Source organism: Daphnia magna, linkage group LG5, assembly GCF_020631705.1.
Source record: "Daphnia magna isolate NIES linkage group LG5, ASM2063170v1.1, whole genome shotgun sequence".
NCBI classification, from domain to species: Eukaryota; Metazoa; Arthropoda; class Branchiopoda; order Diplostraca; family Daphniidae; genus Daphnia; species Daphnia magna.
In genome coordinates, this window is record NC_059186.1 from 72,083 (window position 1) to 86,109 (window position 14,027).

At 38.9% G+C, this 14,027-nt stretch overlaps 3 protein-coding genes, 1 long non-coding RNA gene and 1 pseudogene across 11 annotated transcripts; 3 read left to right on the forward strand and 2 right to left on the reverse strand.

The window, feature by feature from the left end:
• Positions 1-369: 369 nt before the first annotated feature.
• Positions 370-4,106, reverse strand: LOC116934655 (lactosylceramide 1,3-N-acetyl-beta-D-glucosaminyltransferase A). 3 transcript variants are annotated; one of them, XM_045173583.1, is made up of 6 exons: positions 3,967-4,106; positions 3,661-3,795; positions 3,478-3,557; positions 3,082-3,415; positions 775-3,009; positions 370-708 (listed from the first exon to the last, which is right to left on the reverse strand). In XM_045173583.1, the coding sequence occupies exons 5-6, from the start codon at positions 2,003-2,005 to the stop codon at positions 470-472; spliced, it is 1,470 nt and encodes a 489-aa protein (XP_045029518.1). In that variant the 5' UTR covers positions 2,006-3,009; positions 3,082-3,415; positions 3,478-3,557; positions 3,661-3,795; positions 3,967-4,106; the 3' UTR covers positions 370-469. The 3 variants fall into 3 exon arrangements, with proteins under 3 accessions (XP_045029518.1, XP_045029516.1, XP_045029517.1); XM_045173581.1 differs by having other exon boundaries at positions 775-3,415; XM_045173582.1 differs by lacking the exon at positions 3,661-3,795 and having other exon boundaries at positions 775-3,415; positions 3,967-4,098.
• A 588-nt stretch (positions 4,107-4,694) lies between these two features.
• On the forward strand, positions 4,695-5,814 carry LOC123472285 (annotated as a pseudogene).
• Positions 5,815-6,571: 757 nt separating this feature from the next.
• On the forward strand, positions 6,572-9,895 carry LOC116922438 (ionotropic receptor 93a). Of its 3 annotated transcripts, XM_045173584.1 has the most exons (11): positions 6,573-6,806; positions 6,922-7,199; positions 7,325-7,478; positions 7,594-7,700; positions 7,784-7,874; positions 7,972-8,133; positions 8,246-8,402; positions 8,537-8,757; positions 8,845-8,973; positions 9,151-9,299; positions 9,395-9,893. In XM_045173584.1, the coding sequence occupies exons 2-11, from the start codon at positions 7,144-7,146 to the stop codon at positions 9,615-9,617; spliced, it is 1,449 nt and encodes a 482-aa protein (XP_045029519.1). In that variant the 5' UTR covers positions 6,573-6,806; positions 6,922-7,143; the 3' UTR covers positions 9,618-9,893. The 3 variants fall into 3 exon arrangements, with proteins under 3 accessions (XP_045029520.1, XP_045029519.1, XP_032784686.2); XM_045173585.1 differs by having other exon boundaries at positions 6,572-7,199; positions 7,594-7,694; positions 9,395-9,895; XM_032928795.2 differs by having other exon boundaries at positions 6,573-7,199.
• Positions 8,844-9,948, reverse strand: LOC123472288. Its single transcript, XR_006646656.1, has 2 exons — positions 9,821-9,948; positions 8,844-9,596 (listed from the first exon to the last, which is right to left on the reverse strand). It is a non-coding gene; the product is annotated as an uncharacterized LOC123472288 (long non-coding RNA).
• Positions 9,949-9,989: 41 nt separating this feature from the next.
• On the forward strand, positions 9,990-14,004 carry LOC123466239. Of its 4 annotated transcripts, none has more exons than XM_032928792.2 (5): positions 10,008-10,145; positions 10,484-10,588; positions 10,650-10,801; positions 10,921-13,536; positions 13,622-14,004. In XM_032928792.2, the coding sequence occupies exons 4-5, from the start codon at positions 10,944-10,946 to the stop codon at positions 13,852-13,854; spliced, it is 2,826 nt and encodes a 941-aa protein (XP_032784683.2). In that variant the 5' UTR covers positions 10,008-10,145; positions 10,484-10,588; positions 10,650-10,801; positions 10,921-10,943; the 3' UTR covers positions 13,855-14,004. The 4 variants fall into 4 exon arrangements, with proteins under 4 accessions (XP_045029506.1, XP_032784683.2, XP_032784682.2 ...); XM_032928791.2 differs by having other exon boundaries at positions 10,925-13,536; XM_032928790.2 differs by having other exon boundaries at positions 10,650-13,536.
• The last annotated feature ends 23 nt before the right edge of the window (positions 14,005-14,027 follow it).

Below are 14,027 nucleotides of genomic sequence, written 5' to 3' on the forward strand. Positions count from 1 at the left end.
ATTTTTCAAGGAATGAATTTCATTTCAAACTGAAGCAAAACGCGATGCATTTCCGCAACAACAGTCCTAGAAAAATTAATACAAAGATGGTGGCGCCATACGACAGGAACGGCAAAAACCTCGCATTTTAATGGTGGAAAAAGTCGGATATTAGCATTTTAACAGCGTGACAGAATTTGGAATGTAACGAACTATACTGACACGCCAGCTGAGACCAGGTTGATTAACGATTTTTGTAGCAATGTCAGGTATTTTCATATGATTTTTGAACAGACAACCAGCCATTCGGAGTGGAAGATTCGTCAGGATTACGTTAGTTTTTGTTTGGTTCCCAATTTAGGTACGTTGCGACAATGCAAAACTTATCAATTCCTCAGTTTTGCTTCTATTTCATTGAATACGATTGAATATATAACATTATACAGGCCATTGTAAGGGGCCTTTGTGGTATTTATCATTTGTTGAGGAACTATGCAAAACAAACTTCCGGTCTGTCATTTTGGGCACAAATCAATCTGCTGATGCCAGCTTTTACCCTACAAATGCCTGTCACGTAAACATCCTCTAAATGAAAGAAGGGTGTTGTTTGCATAGCAGCTAACAGTGGCAGGATTGTTGTTCCATGCAGAATGTAATAAGTCGATCCATCAAAATAATCAGGATAGTTGTCCCAGGGATGTTGCTGCACAGTGGTGCTCATGTATCCCTCTTTCCACGTAAACATGCTGTTAGTATATGCATTCGAATTTCTGTAAAAATTTATATTCTAAATACCTCGAACTGGAATGGTGTTCCCAGGTTTGCCAAACATGCTGTTGGTTGAAGTGTACGTAGTCCTTACAAAATTAGCCATGCTAAATATGGTGATTTTGGCCTCTTCTTCCATCTTGAAAACCAAATCGACTTTGGCGCAATTTCTATTCACCCAATTAAGAACTGCAGCCATTTTCAGAGGAGAATTCCTGTTGGAATCGTCCATGTTTATCTGAACGATGTCACTAAAAGTGTAGCTTTCCTCTTCAACTCTTGTTTGAGTCGAACTGCTTTCAGGTTGTCCCATGAAAAATCCAAAGTCTATCAGAATCGGTGGAGTTCTTTGCGCGACAGCCCTTATATAACTGGCAAAGGTGTATCGAATTTCATGACGTCTCTCGAAATTTTCAGCTTGCGTTATTACAGCAATAAATATAGAGCGGATTGAGGGAGGGAAGGAACACGATGGAATATCTAAATTGTACTCGAAAGATAAGACGTCGTTAATTACAGCACCGTACTCTGGTTTGAGTTTCTCAGCCTCCGTGAGTGGAAAGAGTTCCAAACGTACCGTATTGTATCGAACGTACACGTTTATACTGTCGTAAGAAGGTGGATTATATACAATGGGAAAAGAGGTTTTAAACCACCAAGAGGCCATGTAATCGACAAGTAGATTTTTTTCGCGATTCCATTGTTCGATTGGCGACAGAGTTGTACGTTTTTGCTGTTCACTTAAACACGTCATCAATTTCGACATGATTGTAGTCTTTTCTGTGTTGCAGGATGCGGCATTTGCATTTAATTCAACACTCATGGTTTGATACTGGTTGATTGCAGCTTCTAGCAACTTTGTAATGTTGCTAGCTTCCAGTAAACAGCCGTTTGTTTGAGTGGCTAACTCAGCCTTTTCTTTATGGCAGGTGACAATTTGTTCACTCAGCGAATAGTTCAAAGATTGGTATTTTCTGATTTCCTCTTCCAATGCTTTTATTTTACTGTGAAACCCCATCAAACATTCAGTTAAGTTTGACTCCAGTTTCTGTTTTTTGACGCTACATGCAAAGGCAGTTTCATTGTGGGCGCCAGTAAGGAGTTCAAATTTTTTCCCTTCAGTGGAAAACCATTCCACCGTATCATTTTCTGTTTCAATTAAACATCTGGTCAAATTGACTTCTAGTTGGTTCTTTTCAGTTTCACAGGCGACTATTTGCACGTCTACGGAACGTCGTGCATCTTGACAACGTTTCATTTCAGTCTGAAACCAAAGTGTTGTAGTATTTTGATCGTTAAGACATTTGGTGAAATTTGACGTTGCTCTTGCCAGTTCTGAGTTGCACAACAAGATTTTTTCATTCAAGACAGTGTTGTTTGCCTGTAGTTGGTCCACTTGGGATTCCAAGACTAATGATCTATTGAGCACTTCATTAGAACATTTAGCTACGTTGGATAAAATGTAATTTTTTTCTGTTTGGCAGTTGTGAATTTTTTCACTCAGAGAATTATTCAAAGCTTGGTAAGTTTTCTATTTCATCCTGAAACCTCAACGTGGTTTTCTGTCCTTCTTTCAAACATTCTGTCAAGTTGGATTCCATTTTTGTGTGTTTGGTTTCACAGCTTAAAAGTTGTGCATCTGATGAATTACTTAAATTTTGACAATTTTCCAGTTCAGTTTCATAAAATGAGGTTTTGTTTTTCATTTTGCTTTGGCACTCGATCAAGTTCAGTTCTTTTTCCTTGTTTTCACTTTCGCAGTTTGAAGAACTTAAGCTAATTGAATCTCTTTGATCTTGGCAATTTTTAAAGTCGATTTCAAACTGCATCGATTCGTTTTTTCCTTCACTTGTACACCGAGAGTAATTTGATTGTGTTTTCATCTTTTCTGAATTGCAAGTGGAATTTGCTTCACTTAAAAATAAATTTATTTGGTGGCATTTTTGCATTTCAGCCCCACTGGACGATGTTTGATTTTCCCCATCGCTTATACACCAATCCAATCCTGATTTCAATGTATTTTTCTTTGTTTCACTTATAACCATATTCTCTTGTAAGGATTGATTTGAAATGTGGCAACTTGCGATCTCGGATTCGAACTGCGATACTTGATTTCTTCCTTCATTTACGCATTGGGTAAGATTGAGCTCCAGGTACTTGTTTTCTTCGTCTAGCCTTTTAAGTAATACGCCAGATTCATTCTTTTCCCGAATTTGTTCTGTTTGGCACTGCCATGATTTTTGTGACGTTCTTGCATTTTCCCTTTGAAGAAAATCTTTCTCATTTTCATAGACCATTGTAAGTGCGTTCCAACCGTCTTGGCAAGGAATATACCTATACGAGATGCACTTTTTCTCAAATATTAAAAAATTTTCTTCACTTTCTTCAAATAACACGAAGTCACTCGCGTGTTCCAACTCACACGGAACGTAGCGATAAGAAATGCATCGGGATATGTTAAATAAAAGATTGTTCTGCTCTGTGAGAATCTGTTCCAAATCTAAGGTCTCATTCTGTTGTGAATTGCTCACCGCCAAGAACAGTAGAAGAATCAGTATTGATTTTGTCGCAAAATCGAATGGCATTTTATCGTAGTTCTTTCCAAAATCGTTTTTTTTTTTTTTTCACTTGTCAGCTGAGTTTGAATTAATGCAAAATTAGGACGTTCCTGCGTAAGCAAAATTGTTATTATCAATGTGCAAGCTGAAATCATTTGTTGCTTTACTATACCTTGAACAGATGACGGGGTACATTTAATTCTTAGTGACGGACATAAACGCGGGGACAGGATGTTGGAAGTAGCCAAGTATCTGGAAAAAGAAAAGTATAGTTTAAGTTCAAGCATTTTCCCCTCCGTATTGAATGTGCAATTTCTATTGTAATGTGACAAATCTCACGATAACTTTGAGATACCTTCAACAAAGCACAAAGTTTGCGACTAAGTTAATTTGGGTACGCAACTTTGCATAAATATCCGAAAATCACGTTTGAATTGGCAATTGAGCCGAATGATATCATGCACACACGTTCCACTTCAAAACAAATACGCTGCATTGCAAAAAAATGGACCTGTTAGTTGTTAATTCTTGCAGTTTAGTAACCTATTACTATTTCTGAAATAGCTCTTGACTTTTCTAGCTTTTTTATTGGAATACAGGCTTCTATTTAAATAGTTTAAAGTACAAACCAAACAAAAAATTCGCATAAAAGTGGTCTTACGTGCAAGGGCGCCGTATTAATGGAGCCTACTTCCAGTCATCGTGCGCTTCATACGTATTAATGAAGATTAAATTTCAGGTTTAATTTTCGTAATCAGTACACAGCGTTACTGAGGTGTCCTTTTTACAGGCAGAGGTTTCAGATGCCCTTGTTAACATGGCCAGCAGTGAAAACGATAGAAAGTGAAGGTTGATTTTATTTTTCCCGAACTACCTGTACTAGAGAATTGAATTCGACCCCGCAAGCGTTTTCCGAAACCGGTTGTAGGTATGTGGGCTATCCATGACGGAACAAGAGCGCAGGGCACTGTGACTCAATGACCCGTTACATTTACCGTTATATTCTTCTGCAAACTAGCGCGTGATCCAACATCTAAATTAAAATTAAAAATGATTAAATATTGATTTTTGATATGCAAGATTGACACATGCATCGATTGTTTTTATGGTTGCAATTCAATTGTTACGTCGTCCAACAACGGGCCAGAGAACGAAAATCATTCTTAAACTACAGAATATATTCATTTGTACCACATTCACACTTCCTTAAGCAACTGGGAGTCGACTTGAATGCTATACCACAACTCACCTTAGTCTGTTGGTGCAGATCGCCGACTACGGAGGCTTCGATGGGATCCGAGTAAACGACAGTGTCATCAACTCATACGTTTGTTTTCATTGCTGATTTTTTAGCTCAAAATATCCTACCGCTCAGTGGCAGTTAAACAAATGATTCTCTACACGGTGTTCCAGTTTACAATGATCTTCGAGGTAGGTGAGGCCTTGTTCTATATGAATTCCATGGGTCAGTAATCCTAGCATGTGTTATAGGAAAATGTTTTACTTAAACGGTGACATTATTCTTAACCCAATAACGCATCCTCAGCTATTGAATACATGCTGATGCTAGTACGTTTTTTCTTAGCTTCTTTTTTTTCTCCTGTGGGCATTTCCATCATGGGACAAACAAACCACCAAAATTGTCATCAGAAGCGAAGCAGAGCGATCCCTCTTTAATAAGTAATTCTGGTTCCTGTGACGTCCAAGGTAAATATTTTTTGTCTTATTTACTCTATCGATATTAACTCTATAGGTCAACGGCTCTATATAAGAAATTGATTGTATGTTACATTTTTGTAGGGCAATGTGGTGTCTGCGACTTGACAAAAGATGGTGGCACAATCACGTCTCCAAACTTCTCGAACGAAAAAAGTTCAGATTTGAATTGCCAAATCACCATTAGAGCGCCGTCGCACGCCAAGATTGAGCTGATATTTTCGGAATTTAAAGTGGAACAATGTTGCGACCTTGTGACTGTTAGTATGAAAATGATAATACTGTTAATCAAAAAATAATATTGGTATCGTAAAATTTTTACAGGTATCCGATGGAGAAAGTGACCTATTCGAATTCCGACTGACAAGGCACGTCATTCCATACACGATCACGTCTTCCTCAGGCCAAATGATTGTCAAATCCACGACCGATGCCTAATGACACGAAGGTGATTCAATCACCGGAGTTGGGATCAGCTCGATGGCAGGCCACGTTCAAGTTCCTTCAGAATGAAACAGTCGTTACTGACAGCCAACTAGACAAGATTAATAATCAAACTGAGACATTGGAATCCGCCACTACATTACCAACGGTTTAATGTACGCCCTAACTCAAGACAAAATCTGGTCCACTGCGACATGTTGTAGATGCGCAAAAGGTCAGCAATATTACAATGTTCCTTTTAAAAAACACAGTTATTTATATTTAATGATAAATGTAGCCTATAACCCAGAATTGTTTAGTAAAATTGTGACTCAGAATGTCTTAAATAAAACGAAAACAGCTTACCTCATTTACTGTCTTTAAACAGGCCGTTAAAAAGAACGCGACCACCTCTTACTTTATTTTTGGTTTCACTACACAAAGAAATTATTTAAAATTTCCAGCCAAGCTACCAGTTCAGGTAAATTGGGTCAGGTACTCATTGTTATGGCAAGAAAAACTTATTCTTCTTGCAAACTGTTTCAGGCCAGTCATAGCCTTGGGATGTTTCTTGTCTGCAAACCTAGGAAACAAATGTTTGCTGTTTTAACCCCTTTCCATGGATTCTAATTTTTTTTTTATTGTCGACTCTGAAAAACTCAGCTAGTCCAACCCTTGATAAAATGGTTGCATCCACAACATATTTAGATCAGATCTGTATGCATATATACCTGATGACACGAGTCTAGTTGCACATCGTCCTCACGCGTGAAAATCCACGAGAATTGAAGTGCTAGATAGACCTCAACACGACTATAATTAGCTATCAACTGAAATTTTCGAGGAACACATACAAGACGATGATATTTCCAAATGTACTCGGACAGTCACGTAGGCCTTTCTAAAAAGCAATTGATATTCATAGAATTTTTTGGTATGAAAGACTGTGGGCTTTGCATTTGCTTTATTAATGAACTAAAGCATTCTTACCCATCTAAAATCGATTCCACCGCGTCTGATTCGTGATGAATTTAACATGGTTACATGGATGCAGCTCGTAGAATCTCGTATCTATTTAGAATCTGTCACGACTCTCGAGGTCACTGAAGTCGTCGTCTGCAGTCTCATCATGGCGGAACCACATGCCGTCACTAAAAAAAAGGTTTCATGTCAGAAATTGTACTTTAAGTTAACACAGAGGTCGGAAAGAATCTGATCCGTGATCGGTTTAATGATGACTGCATTTATCTAGACAAAATATTCTTAGAGCTGTAGGTTATCTGAAAGTTGTGAAAAATATATGAAAAATATTTCCAACTATGTGGAAGACGAGAACTCCACATGAATGTGTGGTTACAGGCTGTAAGTCGAGTCAAATCATAGGCCTTGGGTTCATGCATAGAAACCTGCCATATTCACTTGGGTGATTTTTCATTCTTTTATGCTTTTCCTGAACATATTGATTGTTCCATTCTAGATGAAAAAAGAGCATGTTGCTAAGATATTCATTTACATTGTCTGTATGCACAACTGGTGCCCAGCAACTACTGCCACCAAGGGTTGACAAAGTCTGCAAAGTTTTGATGGAGAGACGTCAACTGGATTGCATATGCACAATGGAAAATCTTGAAGGATTGCATGAAATTGAAAGAAGATGTTGATTCTAAAATAGCATGTCTACATAAGACAATTGATATTCATGGAATTTTTGGTAGAAAGGGTTTTGGACGCTGCCAGGGCGCATGCATTTCCGAGGTAACTGGAGCAACTCCAATAAACATTTTTACCTATAAAAATAGCAGGTTTGAAGGCGGGTGGTGGCAAATCTTTTCGCTTCTCTTGGATGCCTTAATGTTCCGTTTGGACCGTTAAAAACGTAGGGCTTTCGCAATGAAACTAACGCGGATGCAGCTCGTAGCTTTCATACGAATTGTTCACCTATCGTCCGCCTTACTGGAGCCCGCCATGCCATCATCGCCAAACGATGGGTCGTCACACAAGAAAAAGCCTTATCTTCGAATTGCACAATTTGAGGTATTTTACGAATAGGAGTTAAGTAAACGCAGCCCTACATTAATCTATGCCTATAAACGTACAATCTTCTATTATGCAGCTGTAAATAATGTTGATTTTTTTCTTATATTAAAAGTATACCGGTGCTGTATTGTTCCAAAGGAGAATTGCTGGCCGCGAGTCCAGCCCGTTTGGTATTTTCCCGTTGATACTCGACTGGCTCTCACATCGATACAAGTTTGAGTACATCATTTCCTGAATTTCTATATTATATAGTTCTGTTCCGTCTTTCACATGTACGTATTTCTTATGTGTATTTTATGCAGTTACACGATTTCCATGGGCGAAAATGTGTCCAACATAGTGGAAGGCGGAAGTCTTGATCAACCTAGGGCCGTCTTCTATATACTAAGTGGGGTAATATGGTTGTCTGTACTTGAAACAACCTCTAAAGCGAAATAAGCCAGGAGGCTTCCGTATTCGATGTTACCAGTGATTGATTGCGTGATTCCAGGCACGTGACGTCATTACGGCTGTGGTAGAGCCACTCGGTCCACCCAGTCGCCTGGTGGATTTTATCCACCCGTTTTCGTATTCAAAGTTGTCTTTCATGATACCGATGCCGGGAGAAACACAAACTAACGTCGACGCCGTCATCAAACCCTTTCACTTTTGGGTTGGTAATCCCTTCAGTTTTACAATATTCAAATCAATAGTTTTTTTCTTTTGTTTTTTATTTTTGTTCTTTTCGGTGCTGTTTGAAATGAATTAAAGAATTGTTTCAACAGGTATGGATAACGCTTGCCTTAGCAGCCGGAGCAGTTCTAGTCGTCTTGCGTTGCCTTAATCTTTTGCGGATAACGAGACGCAGCAGCCCGGCGGAGGAAAAGAAGACGTTCTGTTCGAACATTCCCATGTACTTATTGGCCACGCTGTTAAACCAAGGTATGTGAAACTATCTACGTCTTAATCACATCATCTTTTTGCAGCTGAATTTAGTTTTGAGATTGGCTATTTTTTAATATTGGCACATTAATTTACCAATAGACGGCACCGATTACACATTTGACGAATTTCAGGTGGATACTTACCATGCACCCTGACGTCGATGCGAATGGTAATAGGGGCTTGGTGTCTGCTGACACTAGTGCTCGTCAACAGCTATAATAGCACCCTCATCTCGTACGTGACAGCCACGCGCCGTGCCAAGCCACTCGTAAATTCAGTCGAAGAGCTTGTCCAGGATTCCAATGTCCATCCCGTTGTTGACAGAGGCCAAGGCCCCGAAAGCCTTTTTTTGGTAGTGAAACTTCCTCTTGTTTCCGATGACTGTATAGGGAACCTAACCAAATCCACTAACGTTTCGAGCTACACTATTATATTGCAGACTGCTCATTCTGGATTGTTCAAGGCGCTTGGCGACAAGTTACGAGCCTATCCGCATTCCAGGTGTAACTCGACGAAGCAATGCATTGATGCAGTGAAGTCGTACCCACCCCAGCATGTCTACTTGAACGTATGTTAAGCCGTAAGAACCTTAATTTTAGAATGTAATGATGGCGATACGGTAATTCATTACGGGATGGCCGATCCTCTCGTGACACCATCTGCTTATTGTTTTACCATGAAAACGCTCTATTGTCATAAACCCGAATTATTACATCTCTTATGTAAATTTGGGAATGGCGAATAGGCTCAGCAGGCAATACAAAGTGTGCTTCAAGTAGAATACCGCAATTCGAGAGAGTGCAAACTGGTCATGGGCGTTGATCTACAAAGAGACTTTGCCCTTGTCTGGGCCCTTGCCAAGGGAAGTCCATACTTGGAGGAATTCAAACGGGGGTAATATTTATTTAATTTGTTTATTCTCTGTATGGTAGCAGTTAACTTGGTTTCTGTTCGAGACTTTCAAGAGTTTTGATACACATTTGGTGCAGGACGTTGGTGCTCCATGAATTGGGGCTGATATTGTCATGGGAGAGACGATTCAAGCCTGATACTCGGCCTTGCTTAAGCCAAAATGGCGACTACAAGATCGTCAAAAACACCAATATTCGGCCCGTACGACTAACATTGTCCAATTTGACGGGCGCATTTGCCGTTCTGGCCATCGGTTGCTTAATTTCCCTGTTGGCTTTTCTGACGGAAAAGATAGTTTAACCTTTTGGGTGGCAATTGACGACCACTTTTTATGATTTATGCATGCACTTTGGACGAATTGATGAGTCTTTATCATTACCCTCTTCTCCGTGAAATTTGGAATGAGACATCTAAACTGACAAAATCTGTGGCTTTGAGGTATAAACTGTATTTAAGATATCCATAGCCAAACAGAAAAATAGCAGCTGAGTTTGATTTCGCACCTTTGCTGGTGTATGCACAGCTTGATTAGCATTCCTAGAATGGCAGTATGCTACCTAAATTGTCGTAGTACAGATTACAATTAAAAGAGCTGAAATTTTCTCCATTTATTTGGTTCGGAAGAAAAAGCAAACAATAAACCATCGTAATTGTGAAGTATTTACTGGTGAGATTGCAACGTCGGTAATGGCGACGACGTGTATTAGTACTAGTCACCGGATGAGCTGCAGAGGAAGACGTGTGCTTTGTATGCTGCCATAATGGTCAAGGTCAATCATCCGTGACACCATGAGTCTCAAACGCATAAAATATCCATCGCATTTTCGGGTATCACTAGATACATTTAGTTTCTCAATGTTTACTTAAGTTTACTTTCTTTCGTGGAAGTCTTTTCGTCTCACTTCCTAAGAAGAAGACAAATGATTTGTGAATTATAATCGTACGAGAATAAAGAATAACTTTATTTTTAGGCTGTGGGGCTCATCATTTTTGAGCTAGAGATATCAAAACATTAAAAGGGAACTGTGTAGATTGAAGTTTCATATCTGTACCGTGGTATAAGAACGTATATGTTCCTATACCATGCCTGTACTTGATAAATGGTTGTTCTGAAAGTAATATGACCCAATGATCGTAATTCTCTTTGAATTTTGCTTGTACTACAGGTAACTTGCAGCTGATGATATCATGCAGAGGAAGCTGACACCTCTGGAGCAGTTGAAATTACGCATCATGAAATTAAACCATCCCTCAGAAACTTCACTGCCTGAGTATCAATTTATTTTTCTAGTATAATGGAATTCCTTTCTCATTATAGAAAGTACTTGACAGGCCACTAAGCTTGCCAGTGCATCAACAACTGCATGAAGAAGTGGAACAAGTATAAGTAATTACAGCACACCAATTGGATTGCTGTTTCATCTTAAGGCACCTGATTGTATAATTCATCTGTAGTCAAAAACATGATTCTTTATTGACAAAAGGTAATTACGTTTGTAAAGTTTTCTTAGCATAGCGTGACGATAGGATGCGGCTTTAGTCCGACAAAATTTGGTTCCAAACTTAAAAGTAAACGTAAAAGCATTCACTGCAATTATTCCTGGCAGCTTCCAGAAGATCAGCGCTATGGTATTTCAGTTACATGGAAAAAATAGTTTATTCTTGCGTTCCGGAAATTTCGTGGAAATGAGAATCAGCTTCGCCATGAAACTATTCTTGTTTTTAACATTCTTTGCAATTTGCAACTCACAAGAGAACCAATCGTCACCTGATACGGCAGAGGTTCAAGCAAGCAGCCTGTTTAGTAGAATTTCCCAGTGTATTTTATATCGGTATATTCCGGATGAAGAAGAGGAGGCTACGGGGATGGTTTTACTAGAAAAAAACAGTACGGACAATTCTTATAGAATCGAAGAATTCGGCATTTCCTACAGATACGTCCCATGTCGAGATGATTGGAGCGCTCTAATGACAGTTTTTGAAAGCCACGAAAATTTCCTTCGAGGACAAAATGCACGTTTGAAGAATTTGGTAAATCAATGCCAAATAGAGCGGATTCAGTACAAGAATGAGTCGGAAGAACAGACAAATCGACTAAACGAAGAAAAACATTACCATCTATTTAATTTAACTGAATGCCTAAATGAAGTAAAAAACAAACGCCTGTTGTTTGAATCTGAAATCGAAAATTGTCGAAATTCAAACAATAATTCAGGTGAGAAAATCGCAGCCGTTGAAACGGAGATTAACAAGTTGGAATCCGACTTGGCTTTGTGTTTAAGTGAAGATGAAAGCAAAGAATTGCTGCTCAAGGCGGAAATGGAAAACTGTCAAAACCAAAATTCAATGTTAAACGAAGCGATTGCAATCTGCGATGTGGAAAAGTCAAAATTGAGATCGAATTACACCGATTGTCTAGCAGACAGAAAAAACGAGTCACTACGTTTTGTCGCGGAAATGACAGATTGCAAAAATTTGAAAAGTTCTTTAAACAAGCAAGTCTTAGATTGTGAAGCTGTAAATGAAAATAAGCAAATCAGTTTGATCGAGTGCCAAACAAAAAACTGGACGCAATCGCTAGAAACTGAACTGGAAAAATGCCAACATTTGTTTTCGGTGTTAAATGAAAAACTTTCAAGCTGCGATACAGCAAACACGCTACTTGAATCCAACTTGACTGGATGTTTGAACGAAGTAAACAAGAACATTTCATTGTTTAACGCCGAAATAAAAGATTACCATAGTTCTAATTACTCTGGAAATGAAAGAATTGTCGTCTGTGAAGCAGAAAAAAGAAAAGCGAATTTCCGTTTGACTGGATGCTTAAGTGAAGGCGAAAGTAAAACATCTTTATTGGAAGCTGAGATCGACCAACTACTGAGAAATAACTCTGCATTCAATGTGAAGGAGTTGGCCTGTGATACGGAAAAGACAAAGATAGAATCAAACTTTACTGAATGTTTTAACGACTGGAAAAACAAATTCGGACGTTTTGAAGCCGAAGTCAATCAATGCCAAGACTTGCGCGATGCCCAAGACGAGAAAAGGATAACCTGCGAAAACGGATATAAGAAAATGGTTGTCAATCTGACTGCATGTTTAAATATAATGGACGATGAAAATCTAAAGCGCGCAATGGCTTACGCCAAGAAATATCAAGACCTAAGCCTCCTTCATAAGAATGAAGCTGAAACGTGTGATGTAGAGTCGAGAAAACTGGAAGCCAACTTGACTGGATGTCTAACTGAAGGCCAAAACGAATTAACGCGATTAGAGGACGAAATAAAAAATTATCAGAAATTAAATTATTCCCTGAGTGAGAAGATTTCAATGTGCAATATAGAAAAGTCAAAAATCAATTCTCAACTTGGGGGATGTTTAACTGAGACCAAAAATAAAACACTGCTTCTAGAGACTACACGTGACGAAACTCAAAATACGAATTTGACATTGAATGCCAAAATTGCAACATGCAATAAAGACAGGACAGAGATAATGCTAAACTACACTAAATGTCTGAACGATGAAAATGCAGCAGCAGAGAATAATTTGAAAAAAGTTCCATTCATTGAATACATTGCTTCCTTCTGGAAAGGATCATCATTTTTCATCAAGAACGACAAGCCTTCCTATGAAAGCCTTGTGAATTACGATCGATATAATGTAGCCCGTTTGGGGCTTTTCCCGCTATCAGGCATTAAGCCACTCAAACCCGAATTTGGTCCAGTTCTTAACGACGTCCTTTCCTTTCGATACCCCATCAGAATGCCAGCGTGTACCTCGTCGAGTCTACCAAGTTTGTTCATTGTGGTGATATCCAGTCCAGACAGTTTTGCAAAACGGGATCGAATACGGAAAGAATTACGAATTGCAATCGCTGCTAAAATGGGTGTGATTGGTAAAATCAGCTTTGGATTTTTCTTGGAACTAACAAGCAACCCTTTGACGCAAACAAAAATCGAAGAAGAGAGTAATGTCGAATCTGATATTGTTCAGATAAACATAGTTATAAAGTCGTACAGAGATTCGACACTTAAAATGGCTGCTGTATTTAACTGGTTAAACAGAAATTGTTCCCCAGTCACCTTCATATTCAAAGTGGAAGAAGACGTAAAATTTGATTTGTCAAAGTTGATTCAAATTGTGAAGAGCTACGCTCAATCGCCACTGTTGTCGTTAGGAGTATTGGCAGACAATGAAAGCCTTACAAATCGAGAAGGTATTGATATTTCAAGTTTCTTGGGTCAACGACTGAAACGAACTGGTCTGCAAAATAAGCTAATGTTATCCATTGTACGAATCAGGTGGTCCAAGAAAAATAACCTACGAAGAATTTCCTTGGAATAACTATCCTACATATTTTAATGGGTCGGCTTACTTCTTGCACGGGACTTCGGTTCTTCCTTTATTAGCATGCTTTCAGACGACGCCCATGTTTCCATTCGAGGATGTTTACGTGACTGGACTGTGTAGACAAAAAGCGGGCATCAAGAGAATAGACTGCCCTACTACTGTTGCCAACAATTTCTGTTATTGACTCAGTATACAACATAGTTTATCATGTAAATCCGGTTTTATTGCGAGGGATTTCCTCGCAACCTTTGAATATTCCCGGAATTCCATGCACTTTAGCAACGCATCAACATTGGCTCCACATTCTACAATACAAGTCGTTTGGGACGGGGCACAGTATCGTGACATTTTTATTTA

Bases quoted from the DNA above. Each gene is read 5' to 3' on its own strand.
- LOC123466239 (XM_045173571.1), top strand. From the start codon at position 10,005: ATGGCGACGACGTGTATTAGTACTAGTCACCGGATGAGCTGCAGAGGA. The intron at 10,066-10,857 runs GTATGCTGCCAT...ATGCGGCTTTAG, and splicing joins CAGAGGAAGACGTGTGCTTT to TCCGACAAAATTTGGTTCCA. The intron at 13,537-13,621 runs GTATTGATATTT...TGTACGAATCAG, and splicing joins AAGCCTTACAAATCGAGAAG to GTGGTCCAAGAAAAATAACC.
- LOC116934655 (XM_045173583.1), bottom strand. From the start codon at position 2,005: ATGAAACGTTGTCAAGATGCACGACGTTCCGTAGACGTGCAAATAGTC. The intron at 709-774 runs GTATTTAGAATA...TTACGTGGAAAG, and splicing joins GAACACCATTCCAGTTCGAG to AGGGATACATGAGCACCACT.
- LOC116922438 (XM_032928795.2), top strand. From the start codon at position 7,144: ATGGAATTTTTGGTAGAAAGGGTTTTGGACGCTGCCAGGGCGCATGCA. The intron at 7,479-7,593 runs GTATTTTACGAA...TTATATTAAAAG, and splicing joins TTCGAATTGCACAATTTGAG to TATACCGGTGCTGTATTGTT. The intron at 9,300-9,394 runs GTAATATTTATT...CATTTGGTGCAG, and splicing joins TTGGAGGAATTCAAACGGGG to GACGTTGGTGCTCCATGAAT.